Source organism: Onychostoma macrolepis, chromosome 07 (assembly GCF_012432095.1).
Source record: "Onychostoma macrolepis isolate SWU-2019 chromosome 07, ASM1243209v1, whole genome shotgun sequence".
NCBI lineage: Eukaryota > Metazoa > Chordata > Actinopteri > Cypriniformes > Cyprinidae > Onychostoma > Onychostoma macrolepis.
This window is the reverse complement of record NC_081161.1, coordinates 43298300-43316695: the sequence shown is the minus strand read 5'-3', so window position 1 is coordinate 43316695 and position 18396 is coordinate 43298300. Positions and strand designations below refer to the sequence as shown.

Below are 18396 nucleotides of genomic sequence, written 5' to 3'. Positions count from 1 at the left end.
TCTGCTTGTTAACAGCAGGTGTTCATCACTAATGATCAAACTTCAGTCGATTCCTCACTTAATTCACTTAATTATCTCATTAATTCCAAGACTGTGTCAGTGTTTCTTTAGTGTGGACACACTGAGCAATAATTTTATAATAACATTATTTGCTGTGTTTGTTTGGAAATGCATGTCTTAAAGCATCTTCAGTGACATAAAGATGTAGCAGAAACTTAAAAAGTTTTTGTATTATTTTTGTATTTATGTATCTTTGAATTTTCTCTATGCTGTTGTTTTTTTGTTGTTTTTTTCTTATTTTGTTCACCAAAGAAAAATGTGAGCTTCCTGTTTGTGCTGCCAGTAAAAACCACATGCGGAAACCGTTAGCGCTAAATACATTACAATCTAGAACTAATGTTATTTGAACCTGAATATGTCAGTTTATCTTCATTATGACCTAAATGAAATGGAGAGCGTGCAGTAAATAAATAAAACAATTATGAGTTGAACAATTACAACTATGAGTTGTCAGCACAGATTCATATACTGTAATGAGCAAATGAGATTAATTTAAACCTGAGCACCAAAAAAAAAAAACTTCATGCATCAGCATCAGTGTGATCGAGAAAATGTGTAATACAGCAGACAATTATGTTGCACGCTATTTTCTTCAAAAAGTGCAACCACAGGGATGTATGGGATAATCATGTAATTGCGCTCAACTTGATTCTTCATTTCCAGTGTAAGGAATGAACTAGACATGATATGTGCTGTAATTTTTAACATCAACATTTCAAAATTATGACATTTCTAAACAAAATGAAATTAAACATGCAAAATGACACACTTTTCAGAGATGGACCAAAAATTCAAAGTGGGCACACCATAGCTCCAGAAATAGAAAAATATTTATGTTCTCACCATTTGGGAGAACATAAATAAATATTTTTCTATTTCTGGAGCTATGGTGTGCCCACTTTGAATTTTTGGTTCATATTCTTGTGTGGTGGAGGCACATTGAGCTTTTTGCCTATTGGATGTGTGCTCTTGGACTGTTTTTTGTTAAACACTTTTCAGAGATGACAACTCAACTCAATGCTACTTGCATAATTAAACTATGCTACACAATGAAGTCACAGGACAACAATATAGGACTGTTTGAAAGGTAAATCATTGCATACACTCTTAAAAATAAAGGTTCTTTATTGCCATCATTCCTGAAAGGTTCTTAAAATATTCTTCACAATATCTTTTTTTTTTTTTTTTTTTTTTAAAGGTTCTTTAGGGAAACAAAATATGGTCCTTCCATTGCATCACTATACAAAAACTCTTTTTGAACATTTATTTTTAAGAATGTATTGCATATACTGTTTCACAAAATAGCAGGCAGCATACAGTATTGTATCATCAATGATGCTTAAACCCATCTTCACTAGTGAAAACACACAGAATTTACATTAAAGTAAAAAAAAATTATTTCTCACAAAGACCTTCTGTGGTTTAAATCTCCACTGAAGTGACATCTCAGATATGTACAGTATGTGTCCATGTCATATCTCTCCCAGTTTGCAGTAAACTGTGTTTATTGGATCTGAATCGGGTTCTGCTGCCTGGTGAACTGTAGCTTTCACTTGAATAGTGCTGTCTTGTCCAGAATGCTGTTGCTCCTGTTTGTCTCTCATCACCTCCACACTGTCTACTTGACAAGCCTTGGTCTGAGCAAGACACAAACCAACAAAGAAACAGGTCACGCAGAGTTTCACTGCATCTAAACAGATCAAAGGACATTGATTCAAATTACAATCTCACTGTTCAGATGTGATTCAGTAAGATATTACATACATGTCGTGATGGAGTGTCGTAGATGGTTTCTACTTTGTTACTGGCAGCGTTGTTTACTGGAGATGTCTGGGACGCAGCCGGCTTTTCAACTGTGCAGTAAATTGTTTCATGATGCTGTTCAATCACAACACGACTGGACTGATACAGAGACAAAGAACAGAGTTTTTTTTTTTAAAAAGAGTCATAACAAATAATTAACTTCTGAGAGACAGTTTGACTGAATTATACCTGTGGATGAACTTTGGAACATTTTCTTCTCTTGACAAATACTACAATCACACCCATAACCAAACCCAAAAAAACACCACCAATAACGGTGACAATGATCCAAACGATGAGTGGTGGTGAAGAGTGAAAATCATCTTGCTGCTTTTGAAGGCCTGAAAATAAATAAAAATATTGAAACACATTTTAGAAAAAGAAACAACAAAACATCTTTTTTATTTTTTATTTTATTTACTCTTGTTAGTTTATTATTTAGTTGTTGTTTTTTTGTTTTTGTTTTTTTAAACAAACTAGAAAAACAACATTTTAAAAATAAAATAAAATAAAATAAAATTTGAAGGCCTGATGTGCTTATATGTATAGGTTAAACAATATAGCAAATAGTCCAGCTTTTTTTTTCTCAACCCTGTAACGGACAAAATGGGATTGGTTTAAAAAAGATTTTACACAGAAATATTTATAAAACAAACATCTAACCACTGCTCTTGTGTCCCTGATAACAATTTAATGATAACAAATATAACATTTATCATCATTTTCACATTTTTATAGGACTGAAGCTAAAAATACACAAATTGTGTCTACAGTCTCTTTATTTTTGTAAAAAAAAATATTTTTAATTTAAAATTTTAACTAAAACCACAATTTTATTGTTTTAGCCCTTAACATGTCAGATGGTAATCAGCAAGAAATACTTTTGTTCTTAATTGTCTTCCCTATATTTTTCTAAAAATATTAATGTGACAAGGTGTGATGGGGTTGAAGGCTGTAACACATTTGAAGGGATACATTGCCTTAAATTAAAATTTTTGGTTTTGTTTCTCTCTCATATTGTCCCATTGTTTCTGGGTCAACATATCTGCATGGCCAACATTGTCTTTCTGCTGCAAATGTGAGCACAGTTTCTGATGTATGATGCTTGTCCACGTTTAAGTGGACATATTATGTCAAAAAATCTATTTAAAACAAAATTATGAGTTGTCATGATTTTGGAGTATATATATTTACTGAAATCATGACTATTTTATATTTTTTCATTAAAATTATTAATAAATGAAGCAAATAACTCAACCCTGTCACAAATTTACAACCCTGTAACAATGAGAAATATGTATATTTGTGATGGGTTTGAGTGTGACGGGGTTGTGGTTTTTCACACAATATGGCCACTGCTGCTCATGTAGCATAGGAGAGTAGACCATATATGGCAGCAATAAAAAAACACATTGTATATACTGTGACGAGTCGGTTGCCATCCCCCTTATTGTCATCACCACCCCGTCCCTTATTCGCCGCCCTTCACCAGGCTCCAGACTGGAGTGGGTGTGTGAGAGAGGAGGGGCGTGGAAACAGCGAGGGCTGGAGGCGTGTGATGAGGCACAGCTGAACTGAATGAAGCCTCATTACCGCCGCTGTTTAAATGCCAAGCGCGCCTCTCCTCGAGAGACCGGTCTCTTCCCCCGTGCATTCACCCTGGTGTCCTTGTGGGTCCAGGAAGGGAGCGTAGAGGGTCGTCGGGCCAGGATGCCGGGCCGAACAAGTCCCGCCGGACTCCGCGGAAGAAGAGGAAGAGCCGCCGACGCCGCCAGTGTTGCCAACTAATTTTCAGGGGAAGTTGCTAAAGGAAGGTGGATTTGTTGCTAAAAGTTGCTAAATGAAGCTGTGACGTCATTGCGTGATGACATCATTGCGTAATTACGACGCAAAAATGTGTCACTACGGCAAATCACAGCAAAAAAAAAGTCATTAATTTAATTTGTCAATGTTAATTTAGGTTAGTTTGTAAAATAATATAAATGCCTAATATAATATAAATAACTGTATTTTTAAATACAACACTGAATTATTGAACACTTACACAGTTTTGAACAATTAAATGTTTTTTTATTTTATTAGCTTGTGAACTTACGAAACTACACATTCTGAACAGTTGTATTAGTAGTTAGTGTGCTACAATCTAAGAAAAGTCTGCAAAAATAGGGCACAATCTACTATGTTAATATTAAGGAATTCTTTTTTTACTTTTTTTTTTTTTTAATTGCAACTTAATTCATGTCACGTGTGTAATGCTATGCATCTTTGGTTTACTCATTTTGTGTTATTTAGATGGAAATTGTGTGCCTTTTCATCATTTGAGGTTTTATCAAAAGTTGCTAAAAAATTGCCAAATAAATGTTAAAAATAGCTACATTTGTTGCTAGGTGCTTATGGAAGAAAAGGTTGCTAGGGTAGTGTGAAAAGTTGCTAAATTTAGCAACAAAATTGCTAAGTTGGCAACACTGGGCCGCCGCTAGGATGAAGCCGCCGCCCCTCGCGCCCCGGACCCGAGCGGGAGCGCGTGCGGCCGCCGGACTCCGCCCCTTACCTGGACCCTCCCTTCCAGAACACTGCCCTCCTTCACAAGCCCCGCAGCACGACGAGGACACCAGACCCCCCTGTTTCTTTTGGACACTCTTCCCCCTTGGACACTTTATTTTATTTATTTTTTTTGTTTAATAAAAGCCTCTCCGAGGCCTGACGCCACACCCACTGTCTCTCGTTGGCTCCTCCCGTCACAATACTTATGAACGAAAATAAAATATTGTAAAAGTAATAATTTTCCATCTTAATTTTATATGACGGGGTTGAGTTGTTAAGCTTGACCGTATCCTCCCTGACCGTGACGTGAATAAAAAGTATGATACTACTAACCATTTTGTGCAGCACTATTAAAGAGACCTGAATGAAGTCACATATGAGTGGCGACTAAATTATTATGGGCGAAGAATGGTTAGTGTGACGGGGTTGAGTTCAGACTGAGAGAGTCTGTTTTTTTTTAGAAAATATTTTTTTACAGGAAAGGAACTCAAGTAAATGCTTATATTGTTGCCAAAAATCACAGACACTATGCACATTTTGTTAATAATTTTCTAAGTACAAACTCAGGGACATTACAAAATGCTTGGTTCAAGATCGATATAAGACATTATTTTATGCTAAAAATATAAAAATGCAATAATTATTTTTATTAATTATAATGGGCATCCCAAAGTTTTGTGAAAAGCTTCTAACAATTCATTTCGGTGAACCACTTTAGAAACTCTGGGGGACTGAAATATTACCGAAAATTAACCTTCCTATTGATATTTGACTCAAAGGTTTTTTTTGTTTGTTTTTAACCTTTGTAGTGCCATTTCTCTAACTTTATAAAATTTAAAAAAATTTGATTTATAAATTTTATCAAAGAATTTTAACTAAATAAATTCAATTAAAATAATTAGATATAACAATAACAATCAGGAAGAATAAGTTTCCAGTCAGCTGAAATCAGCATCAACAATTCATCTTTGCATGGCACAGAAGAGCACAAATGTGGCATTAAGTAATATTTACAGAAATAAAAAAATAAAAATCATTTCTCAGAAAAATTATTTCTTATTTTTTAAAGACTCAGAGGTGGCATTAATGCATCTCATAATATCAATGTTATGAGATTAATGTTTCAAATATATAAATTGATTAATTAAATGACTCAATTTATACTTATAATTAAAATGAAACAGAACAGTGAGAGACAGAATAAAAACAAAACAAAAATTCAGAAAAATGCATTTCAAAAAAGTTATATTTTAATGGGTCAAATAAAGTATTTGACCCCTTCGCAAAACATGACTTAATATTTGGCGGCAAAACCCTTGTTGGCAATCACAGAGGTCAGACGTTTCTTGTAGTCGGTCACCAGGTTTGCACACATCTCAGGAGGGATTTTGTCCCACTCCTCTTTGCAGATCCTCTCCAAGTCATTAAGGTTTTGAGGCTGATGTTTGGCAACTCGAACCTTCAGCTCCCTCCACAGATTTTCGATGGGATTAAGGTCTGGAGACTGGCTACGCCACTCCAGGACCTTAATGTGCTTCTTCTTGAGCCACTCCTTTGTTGCCTTGGCCATGTGTTTTGGGTCATTGTCATGCTGCTGGAATACCCATCCACGACCCATTTTCAATGCCCTGGGCCTGACGGTACATGGCCCCGTCCATCATCCCTTTGATGCAGTGCAGTTGTCCTGTCCCCTTAGCAAAAAAACACCCCAAAGCATAATGTTTCCACCTCCATGTTTGACGGTGGGGATGGTGTTCTTGGGGTCATTGGCAGCATTCCTCCTCCTCCAAACACAGCGAGTTTAATTGATGCTAAAGAACTATATTTTCGTCTCATCTGACCACAACACTTTCACCCAGTTCTCCTCTGAATCATTCAGATGTTCATTGGCAGACTTCAGACGGCCTGTACATGTGCTTTCTTGAGCAGGGGACCTTGCGGGCGCTGCAGGATTTCAGTCCTTCATGGTGTAGTGTGTTACTAATTGTTTTCTTGGTGACTATGGTCCCAGCTGCCTTGAGATCATTGACAAGATCCTCTCGTGTAGTTCTGGGCTGATTCCTCACCGTTCTCATGATCATTGAAGCCCCACGAGATGAGATCTTGCATGGAGCCCCAGACCGAGGGAGATCGACAGTTATTTTCTGTTTCTTCCATTTGCGAATAATCACTCCAACTGTTGTCACCTTTCACCAAGCTGCTTGGCGATGGTCTTGTAGCCCATTCCAGCCTTGTGTAGGTCTACAGTCTTGTCCCTGACATCCTTGGACAGCTCTTTGGTCTTGGTCATGGTGGAGAGTTTGGAATCTGATTGACTGATTGTGTCACGGTGCACACAGCAGCACACAGCAGCACTACTCCAGGAGCCGCCTGCCCTCGACGAGTCTCCATGGACTAGACAAGACAAGGTAATTAAAATGTTCCTGTGGGCACGACAAGACGGCACTCCTGGCCATCACAGGTGGACTTGCTCCACTGGGACCCGGGTCTGGGCTGGAGTCAGCGGCGGCGGGCTGGAGTCAGCGGCGGCCGGCGGGCTGGAGTCAGCGGCGGCCGGCGGGCTGGAGTCAGCGGCGGCCGGCGGGCTGGAGTCAGCGGCGGCCGGCGGGCTGGAGTCAGCGGCGGCCGGCGGGCTGGAGTCAGGGCTTGCCATACGCACTCCTGGCGGGCTTGCCACACCCCAGGCGGGCTAGCCATATGCGCTTCCAGGCGGGCTAGGGTGAGCCGCGGACGGTGGCGTGAAGGGAGGGAGCCGCCGACGTTCGGGTTGGCTTTCCCCGAAGTCGGCGGCGTGCACGAGCGGCCGCCCGTGAACAGGACTGAGGACGGCGGCGACGATTCTCCCGCGAACGGCGGGCTGAAGAAAGCCGCGGACGGCGGCGATGAACTCCCCGCGAACGGCGGGCTGAAGAAAGCCGCGGACGGCGGCAGACCGGATGGGATCGCGGCCAACGGACTCGCGGCGATCCCGCCGAACTCCCACGCCTTTCCGTGGGCTAGAGCGGGAAGGACGAGCGGCGACTTCCATGCCGCGGGACAGACAGGAACAAACCAAAACCAAAAGACTTAAGAAAAATGGAACACAAAACGTGGTGAAGGGGCGCCGCTTACTTTGTTGTCTGGTCTTCTGTCACGGTGCACACAGCAGGGAGGGACGAGGAACACGGAGACGAGGAGTAACTTCAAAATAACAGTCTTTAATGAGGACATCAGGACAGGGCAAGACAAGGCAAGGTTCACACAGACAGGAACACTGGGGAATAACGAGTAGACCAGACAAACACTAACTAAACAGGCAGGAACTAAATACACATGACAATCACTGATAATTACTGAAACACGGCTGGACAAGACTTAACTAATAATCACACACGTAACAAGGACAGGAACAATACCAAATATGGAAACAAGTGGCGGGAACACATGACAGACACGACAGAGGATGTAACAGTTTGCTTCTGTGGACAGGTGTTTTTTATAGGCTGAGACTCCCTTTAAGAGAGTGCTCCTAATCTCAGCTCCTTACCTGTATAAAAGACACCTGAGAGCCAGAAACCTTGCTGATTGATAGGGGATCAAATAATTATTTGACTCATTAAAATGCAAATCAATTTACAACTTTTTTGAAATGCGTTTTTCTGGAATTTTGTTGTAATTCTGTCTCTCACTGTTAAAATAAACCTACCTTTAAAATTATAGACTGATCATTTCTTTGTCAGTGGGCAAACGTACAAAATCAGCAGGGGATCAAATAATGTTTTTCCCAACTGTATATTTATAAAAGAAAGAAACTTTTTTGTTTTTTTAATACAATTTTTTTTTTAAAGAAATGCTTCAGAAGCTATTTGCATATTAATAAAATATAGATTTTTATCTGATCATTTAAAAATGCTTATGTTCTGTATAAAAACGGCATGCATTTAAAAAGGTGGGAGTGTTATTGGCACAGTGGTTAACCAGAAAAATTTAAAAATGGCACTTCACACCGAAAAGGTTGCCTACCCCTGATATAAAAAAATAGGCTAATGCAGTTTTTGGTGCCAAACACAAGGGCAATAGTTAAGCAATCAACAGCCTCTGTTTGCCTTATTAAATATGCATGCACTTGGTAAAACCACAGAAATGTTCATATGTTTTCAGCGTCTGCAGGAAACAGTTCTAAACTTCAAACAGCGACGTAAACACTAGTTTGTGTTAGGGGTTGCACCAACTAATCGACTAGTCGACTAGTTGACTTTAATGCTCTGCCATGACGCTTTAAGCTTGACGTCGACTAGTCGCTGGTCCTGTAGAGGGTGCAACAGTGTAAGAAATCTCTGAAGGACTTCCACATTTAAGCTCCTTTACCAAACAGTTAAAATGACAAATAAATGCATACATTTGTGATTATATTACTGGATGCTCGAAATTGAAAGGGAGAATGCGTGTACATCATGCGCGGATCGCGCGTGCACAGAAACGTTCAGCGAGGAAATTGTCAACACTGTTCTGCGATATCTCAATAAAATAGCTTAGAAACTGAAAAGTTCAAGCATATATTTCTTATTAACTAAATCCCACAGCCTCATTACTAGTAGATAGCTGCCAGGTAGAATTAATTCACACACACGCAATCGCTCTCTAATGCATTCATATGAATGTAATCTTTACTGTGCAACTTTATCTGTATCTGATTTAGAACGAGCAGAAATCTGTGAGAAATATAACGAATATAAAGACAAAAGAACTGATAAAAATGAGCTGTTTTAGGAGCAATAGCCATGTGGGCAGCACTGTGTCATATACCATAGCTGTGCACAAGGTGTTTGTCACAGCTCCAGACAGTGGCGGTTTTAGGCATGGGCGAACGGGGCAGACGCCCGGGGCGGCATTTTTTCATGACACGTGGGGGGCGGCACAAGCACTTGGAAAAAAAAAAAATTCATCTGCGCCGCTAAGCGGTTTTCTATTATCTATCATATTATCTATCATATAACTGTGCGGGGAATTGGCAAATTGGCGCCCCTGCTTGTTGAGAAGGTACCGAGCACAGAAGCTGTGTGAGAAGTGGAAAAGGGAGGGGGGTGCGGCCGCGGGGGACAGTTCACCTCTCCCAAATTAGTGGGACAAGTGGGCTAAAGTCAGTCACACCCAGGGGCGCGGGAAGTGGGGGTGCTGAGGGTGCTGTAGCACCCCCTGTTTTTTTTATGTGGGCAACTGTTTAATTGTTGGGAATATATATTAAAAAAAAAAAAAATCGGAGTGTCTATTTAAGTGCAAATAGCTATGTTGCTGGCAGAGGCTATTTACATTAACTCCACCCACAAATGTATGATTGGGATAGTCAAATATGCAAAAGACGGTTACTAGTTGTCAGATTCAGTGGCGCAGGTGGTAAAGTTTGCAATACACTTCTTTTGACACGATCGACCGGGGTTCGAATCTGCCTTTTGGCGAACTTTTTTTCTCCCTTTTTAAATTTCAAATCACATCAGAAAAGCATTTATTTTTTAATAAAAATGAAGGAAATAATCAAAACGTTGAACATAAAGTATCGGGTAGGGTTAGGGTAGGTGTAGAGAGGGCTTTTGTCCCAATAAGGTGGCATCCATTTAATAATTAGAAATAAAATAAAAAAAATTACACTCAATAAGTTATTGCATACTATTTTATAATGTATTATAATGCAGAAGTGCAGATAATTACCACTATTTTAGCAATAAGTAATGTTTTTCTCTAATAATGTTTTTATTTTATTTTAACATAGAATAAATAGAATCTAAAGCCATTTGCATTGTGTAAATAACATATCACTAAAGAATACTGCTATTTTCACTTTGTGGTTTAGTCTTGACTTCTGGTGGTGAGTGACAGTGTTGGGGGATGGGAAATCTGTTGATTGTCGAGTGCCAAATAAACACAGAGTGTTTATTATGTATATAGAGTATATTTATTTAAGTTCTGATAACTTATACTGTTTTGTGCAGAATTGTGTTTTTCATGTTGAAGGATTTGTGGAATTGAGAAATATAAGCTTGTCTTACACTTATATTGTTATAGTAAAACTGTTTGTGCAAAATTTTTTAGCAAAAAAAACTATCTTTTTTTTTTTCTCGGATGGGGGATGGGCGCTCAGAGGGGGTCTCGCCCGGGGAGTAATTCAATGTAGAACCGCCACTGGCTCCAGACTTATTTGTTCATTAATGACGTCATCAGCGACTAGTCGACTTCGAATCGACTTTCAATCCCATAAAGGTCGACTTTAAAAAATCAGAAGTCGTTCAACCCCTATTTTGTGTTCCTTCCTTCTGTTTTTCTTTCATAAGAAACCAGAGGGGATTTTCATGACCACATACCCACAGATGTAACAGCTAATAAAACATAGGCTCGATGCACACTACACTCATCCAATTAACGTTATTAATCGCATAAATATGCAAATAAGAACATTAAAGTGTCCCTATTATGGATTTTCATGCAATGTGTAACACAGCTCTAAGTGAATGAAAACATCCTGCAAAGTTTTAAATCTGAAAGTGCACCGTGTATAAAGTTATTGTCTCTGAAAAAAAAAGAGTCAACTCTGATTCATTGAAACGAGTCGTTTTTAAAATGAATCCCAAGCCATTTCATGTTGACATCAACATGAAATATTAGCATATTGCCCGCCCACTTGTTGGTCTTTTTGCATTGGACTGAATGAAAATGCAAATTCATTCTTTGCCAATAGGTGCCACTTTTGGAGCGGTAAAATAGCGGTTTCCCGGTAACGCTGTACACAAAGCAGCACTGCACTCATAAATGCTGCTTTATCAGGCATTACAGGCATGATGTAATGAAAATGAGACCAATCACCGCAGATTAGTGTCACGCAAAGGAGGGGTTTGGAAAAATGAATCATTGAGCGAATCGTTTGGGAGTGCAGTGTTGGGTAGTGCAGGTTGTCCTTCATGTGCCATCCTCTATTTTATCTTGAGGATGGCTAAGTAGTTAGCCAGAGTGGTTTTGGCATGTATTGAGTGATTTTTCTTTTAGTGTGTATTGACGTGTGGTATTTAATGCACCTATGACTTGTTGTACCTTTAGTGTTTGCTGTGTAATGAAACTGTGTATAATTGGTGGGCACATGAATTAACTTGAATGTGTTGAAACCCTCTGCTGAATACCTTGCTGCACGTTGCTTATTTGTCCTGAGTAACTTGTCATTTGTCAAATACATTACTAATTGAAATACATATGTGACAATCATCTCAACCTGCTGCTTTGCCCTCTTGAGGTTTTAATATTTGTCTTATTGTATGAGGATAAAAGTGTTGTATTTTTGTATCCACTAATGTTGTGTGGTTGAATCTTCTTGCTATTGGTGCCCAAATAAATTACGTTGTCCAGTCCGGACCCTTTTGCTCTCTCCTTTGATTTTTATTGGAGTGTTACACATGCAAGTCAACCTGTTGTTGGGGACTCCCAAAACCAAAATATGAACCTTTCATTACCCATAATAGGGGCACTTTAACTCTGGGTTTACGAATATACAGTGTGTACAGTCCCAAACTTGACTTGATGATGAATGGATGAATGATTACATGGGTTAAGTACAAACAGTGTTCATGACACAAGATGAGTATTAAAAAAAATTCATGCTTACACCTAATGTTAGGAGCTGTAGAGTGATTCTTGCTCACGTGGTTTTTCGCATTACATTTGATGCCGCTGCTGTCCACTGCAGTGACAGTGATGTTAATGGAGGATTGGGAGGATTGGGAGGATTGAGAGGCTTGTGCTGCCGCACAGAAATTTTGGTCACAGTCATATGTGGCCCAGCTCCCATCAGCCGAACAGTTCACTGTGGCCCGACATGCAGCAGATGAATTAAAATCATATTGATTCACTTTGATTATAGGCTTAGAGACAGTGTCTGAAAAAGGAGCACAGATAAGTTATCAACATCTGAGCTGAGATACTGAATTATATATATCATGTTATAAGCATACAGTGTTAAATGAGATAGGTGGCTAGAGCTTACTCTCCACTATAAGTGTGAATGCAGCCAAAATTACATCCTCATGTTTTGAAAGGGCCTCATATAGTCCACCGTCATCTTCCTGCAGGTCTTGTATGGTCAAAGACCAGTCGGAGTTGTTTAAGCTCATTCTTTTCTTAAATCTAGGGGGAACTCCATCTTTGTCTCCGAGATAGTCTCTCCTATTGAATCGTCGCCATTTAACATTACCTTGCTGATGTGACTGATTTCTGGGACTGATACTCAGTTGGATTGAGCTTCCTTTCAATCCATAACGATTCTCTTGGCAATCAATGACAAAACCTGCATTAAAAAAAAATGTTATGAGTCATATTATTATGGTCATACATAACCTTTCAATATGTTGAAGATCAGGGGCCATATACGCAAAGCATTTTATTTTAGAGTCTGAAATTTTCGTATGCGTTTTTTCGTATTCGTCATCCTAAATATTTGTAACACGCAGAAACCTTGCACACTCAGTCCGATGCATATTAATTAATCCGTTGTGATGAAATTCACAAAACAATACAAAATGGAGTCTTCAGGCAGTGAGGAGGGTTTTGTTGTCCTGTCTCTCTCTTAGAAAGAGAAAAAGAAAGAGTAAATGTTGGGTCCATCCAATCCTGAGATAGTTTAGAGAGGAAGGAGAGTGCTATGGATGCGAAAAACACAGAAAATGTAACCCGATCCGATTTTTTTTTTTTTATGACAGACGAAAGTTTCGGAGGCAGTGTGTTAACGTGATTGACACAATGTGAGGTCGTATTTATTTTTTAACGTGCAAAAATTTCTGACTCTGTGTGCAACCTTAAAGGTCCTTGCACACTGAGTCCGAAATTTTCGTATGCGTTTTTGTGTATTTTTTGTCATCCTAAAACAAAATTTGCAAAAAACATTAGCAAAACAATACAGTAGTCTTCAAGCAATGACGAAGTGGATTAATATGTCAGATGCCATTCTGGATTTTGGCATTCGCTTGTATGGTGGCTTTGAAGCTTCGTAGCTTTGTAAAATCAGAAAGCGCTAAGATTTTATCAAAAATATCTTCATTTGTGTTCCGAAGATGAACGAAGGTCTTACGGGTTTGGAACGACATGAGGGTGTGTAATTAATGACAGAATTTTCATTTTTCAACTATCCCTTTGAGATGCATTGTGAATACGGCCCGTGAAATATAGTGCACAAGTTGTATGGACTACTTTTATAGGGTTCTGATGCTGTCTGTTTTCAAATTAAAGAAAAATAAGCCTGGGAATTCTTTCAAATATCTTCTTTTTGTACCAAAGATAATAGAAAATCATATGAGTTTGGAATACCACAAGGGTGTTTTGTGAGAAATATACTTTTTCAATGCTTAACAAGAGCCTGCAAGGGAATCTTTAGATTATGTTTTGAGCTGGAAAAAAGATACGTACCAAAACTGAAGAAAAAATACCACTGCAAAATGAGTTTCATAGCTGTCAGCTCGAAACACATCAGATTTCCTGTCGAGCACCTGCAGGCCGGAAACATGAAAGAAACAGAAAAGTGAATGTCAGCAGTGCAATTCTTCTGCAAAACAAGTTTTACGTACAGAGCTAAATGAGTGAATAAGTCTACCTCAACCAACTGTTTAAGACCAACTTTCTTATGTCCACTAATAACTTATTTTCACAATAGGCTCAGACTTCTGTACTTCTGTAAAGCTCAACAAAATAGAATATGAGTGATTACTGTAAATATATGTGGGTGTTTGTGGATGGGTGGGTGCGCATGTGTGTTTAGTTATGCAGTTAGCAGAGCATATCAGCGTAACATTTCACCCAATCTGGTGGAAAGTTTGAATCTCCTCTGAGCTTGACAAAATATTTCAGTGTTTTTTCACAATGAGTCACAGACAACAGAAAAGGTCATCTCCACCAACACACACACTCTAACAAACAAGTCTGAAATTAATTCAAATGGAATTTCAGAATTAAAGTCTTGCCTATATGTACTCCACATGCACATATTATACGTTCTAAATGAAATCCTAAAGATTACAATGGAAATGTATGCTCTCGTAATTGCGTGTCCACCTTTTTACACAGAAATAATCAGAGTAATCCACAAGCAGCTAAACCTGCCTGACGAGGGAACACTTGCTTTATCCAGTCATTTTAACTTTAATGTAACCACAAAACAACTGGCATATTGTCGAAAGTGCATATTAAATCCAAAATTGCAGAGCTGCAGACATTGTACATTCAGATAGCAACAGCTGTGCACACAAAACTCAGTCTATTTCAATATGAATTCAAATGAAACAGAATATGCATGCATTAACGTATCACTCATTACATGTCAAATGTATAAAAGCAAGAAATTGATCACATACTAGAGCCTAAGTCCTTACCTGCAAGATCTGTTGTAGTAAATGTCTTGAACAGGATGAGATGCAACGGTTTCCACTCTCAAACTCAAAAGTAAAGTCTTCCTGTTCATTTGCATGTTGGAAACAAGTGACACGGTTTAGTTTTAGTTTTAACCCAAGTGATGTCATATGGAAACTATGATTAATAGATCATATCTATCTATCTATCTATCTACCTATCAAGCTGTCACTGAGGTACTCAAATGCTTAAAGGTAAATTTTTTAACTTTATTTTTCCCATTATAGTACCTAAAGTGTACATATTACTTCATACTACCCTGAAGTGCGTATTAGTACTTTATAAGTGCATAGTACCTTAAAAGAACATATTTGTACCCTAAAGTGTACATATTAGTACCTTTTGAAAGGTCCTAGTCATCGGCACACATAATTCAATAAGCGCTGCCAGGACAATAAAGTAATAAATATTCAGTAGAGAACTACTACAATCTTGAGTGTTTTGATTCTCTGTGTGTGTATGTGACTGCATACAGTAACTCAAAGTAAAATACTGTATATACTGTAGAGTGCCTCTGAAGGCTGAATTCATCACAGATGGATCTGCATCACAATTTCATCTTTCATTTTCATGATGCTGGGAATTCTAGGGAATAAACGCCGGGTGTTTTTAACACTCACCACAAAATCACACCAGGTGTTATGAAACCTGATTTTAACACTGTTCATTGAACACATTGATAAAATTACTGTGCAACTGCTTCCAAATTTCTTAAAAACAGTCATTTGAGATCATTAGAAGGTAAAGTGAAAGTCCACTTATGAAACACAAAAGGAAATTCATGAAACAGATGTTTCCTTACAGCCACAGTTGAAGACAGGCAAAATGTGCTAAAGACAAAACCAAATTCATTCTTTTTCAACAACATAAACCATCTGAATAATAATAATAATAATAATAATAATAATAATAATGTGTCATTGGCAGTGTTGGGAGTAACGCATTACAAGTAACGGGAGTTACGTAATCAGATTACTTTTTTTAAGTAACTAGTAAAGTAAAGTTACTTTTTCAAATAAGTAACACCAGTTACTTCGTTTCCCATGCATTGACTGACACTTCTTGTGTTGCCATAGTAGTAATGGGAAGCCACACAATGTCAACGATTTTGATTGATGACCGACAGCTGTTGACCTTTGACCTTAGGGATTAACTTTATGACCTTTTAATGATCGCAGCTGTGTTATGACATGTGTTATGACAGGTGGTATGACACGTGTTTGTAATATATTATATTTATGTATCCTCATCTGTGAAATAAGAGAGCGGTTACATTGTTTGTTAATGCGGAGCAGCTGTTTGGGATATAGCATGCCGGACCTCCGATTTGTAACGCAACATGTGTTTGTAATATATCCTGTTTATGTATCCTGAAATAAGACAGCGGTTACATTGCTTGTTAATGTACAGCTGTTGTTTGTGGTATAGACCTCCGGTTTGTAACGCGACATGTGTTTAAATCGGACTGATGGGGCAGCAGGTGCTCTTATGTGGTGTCACGCCATCCCATAGGTTTCGGTCAGCCTGCATGGATGTGAGAAAGAGATATTGGTTTAAGGACAAGATATAAGGACAAGAGATAGTTCTTAAAATTCAATGTGATTTATTGTTATGGACAGTGCTGACAATACATTTTAGATGTCTAAAATAAAATTACATCACTAAAGGGGTCAATAATTGAGTAATAATGAGAGGAAAATAACTCTCTCACACACACACACACACACACACAGGCAGATATACCAGACTAGAGGAAGCAGGGGATCCTCTCTCTCTCTCTCTCTCACACACACACACACACACACACACACACACACTCAGGCAGATATACCAGACTAGAGGAAGCAGGGGATCCTCTCTCTCTCTCTCTCTCACACACACACACACACACACACACACACTCAGGCAGATATACCAGACTAGAGGAACCAGGGGTCCTCTCTCTCTCACAAACACACAAACACACAAACACACACACACACACACACACACACATTCTATTGTTTGTATTCTCAGCATTATAATAAAGAATTAAAAACTTAGCTTAAGGAATAAAATAAATATTGCAATAAAAACTTTGAGTACAATGAAAATGACTTACATTTTCAGGAGGTTGAAATTACGTCTTTACACATTGACAGCAGATCCTCAAATAAAAGGCTTGCAGATAGTTAGAAATTAGAAAGCTAAATTAGAAATTATCTGAGTGCAGAGTACTTTCCCATCGTTCAGTGAAATGAGAGGCAGGTGAGGGGGAGGTGGACCAGCCGTCACACACACACACACACACACACACACACACGCTCAGGCAAACTATACCAGACTATAGGAACCAAGAGTCAAATATGGAAAATATTGAGTAACGTTGGGGATAAAAAATATTTGAAAAACATCACCGGTCATCTGGCAGCTGCTTGGCTTACTCCTTGATTAATTATAGAGGTTCAAACACTTACACTAGTTTTAGGCGACGCTAAAAATATAAAAATGTACATTTTTCCAGGAGCGGGAAAAGAGATTGTCGTGTTAGGGTTAGGATCAATTATAAATTTATAGATTATAAACACCAAATGGCAAAAAATAAAATAAAAATAAAATAATATATATATATATATAAGTAGGCCAAAGGATAAGAGCTATTGTCCCGGACATGTCTGGACTTGCCATAGATGTAGTGATTTTAATTCTCCATCATTACCTACAGTAAACCTATCCATCACAGTAAACTTTCTACATTTATTTTTCATTAAAATGTTCAAAAACATCATTTTGTATAATTTATCATTTAAAAAGTCGTTATGCTCATGGAGACAAATTTTGCAGAGGTCAATCATTTGGACTATTACTACACATATGGTTTGGGGGACACTCCATACAGACGTAATTAATGTTTTGTTTTGTTTTGTTTTTTTACTTTACAGATTCTAAACCTACCCATCACACAAAAATTTCTGCACACGATTCCATTTTTTAAGAGAAATTTCAAACCACATTTGCAATGTTATATCAGTCTAATACCCATGTTATTATACAAATTTGTGTTCTGAGAAATCATATAAACAAGTACACACATACATAAACATTTCAAGCTAAAAAGAGACTTATCTCTATTTTAAAGAATATGGAAATAAATAAAATATAGATTTATATATGACATCATAGTAACAAACATGTTACTCGAGCAAAGCAAGCCATTTATCATACATTTTAAACACAAATTTTAGTTTTTCACTAACCACACATAAACGTTGTTTTCTCAATAACAAAAACACAAACATGTAGATTCATGCTGCTCACATATTATTGTAGCCCAGTTTGTGGCAAATACAGTATAATCAGACTTTAGCCATTATTATATTTTTAAGATACTGAAAAACACAAATGTCAGGGTATGTCAAAACTTACCCAATTCCCCAAAGACCCCATTTTAAATAAAACATTGTTTAGTATGTTTGTAAATATTTTAATTATAATGACTCAAGAAATATCCTCATAAACTGCATTTATGTAATTATAGCATTTTAAACACATATAATCATACAATTGTCTTGATAAATCATATAAACAAGTACAGAC

At 38.0% G+C, this 18396-nt stretch overlaps 1 protein-coding gene across 2 annotated transcripts; it reads right to left on the bottom strand.

Moving 5' to 3' along the window:
• Window positions 1-976: 976 nt before the first annotated feature.
• Window positions 977-14909, bottom strand: si:ch1073-220m6.1 (uncharacterized). Of its 2 annotated transcripts, none has more exons than XM_058783308.1 (7): window positions 14784-14909; window positions 13825-13904; window positions 12410-12709; window positions 12032-12301; window positions 2053-2204; window positions 1825-1962; window positions 977-1697 (listed from the first exon to the last, which is right to left on the bottom strand). In XM_058783308.1, the coding sequence occupies exons 1-7, from the start codon at window positions 14876-14878 to the stop codon at window positions 1533-1535; spliced, it is 1200 nt and encodes a 399-aa protein (XP_058639291.1). In that variant the 5' UTR covers window positions 14879-14909; the 3' UTR covers window positions 977-1532. The 2 variants fall into 2 exon arrangements, with proteins under 2 accessions (XP_058639291.1, XP_058639292.1); XM_058783309.1 differs by having other exon boundaries at window positions 1624-1750.
• Between the last annotated feature and the right edge of the window lie 3487 nt (window positions 14910-18396).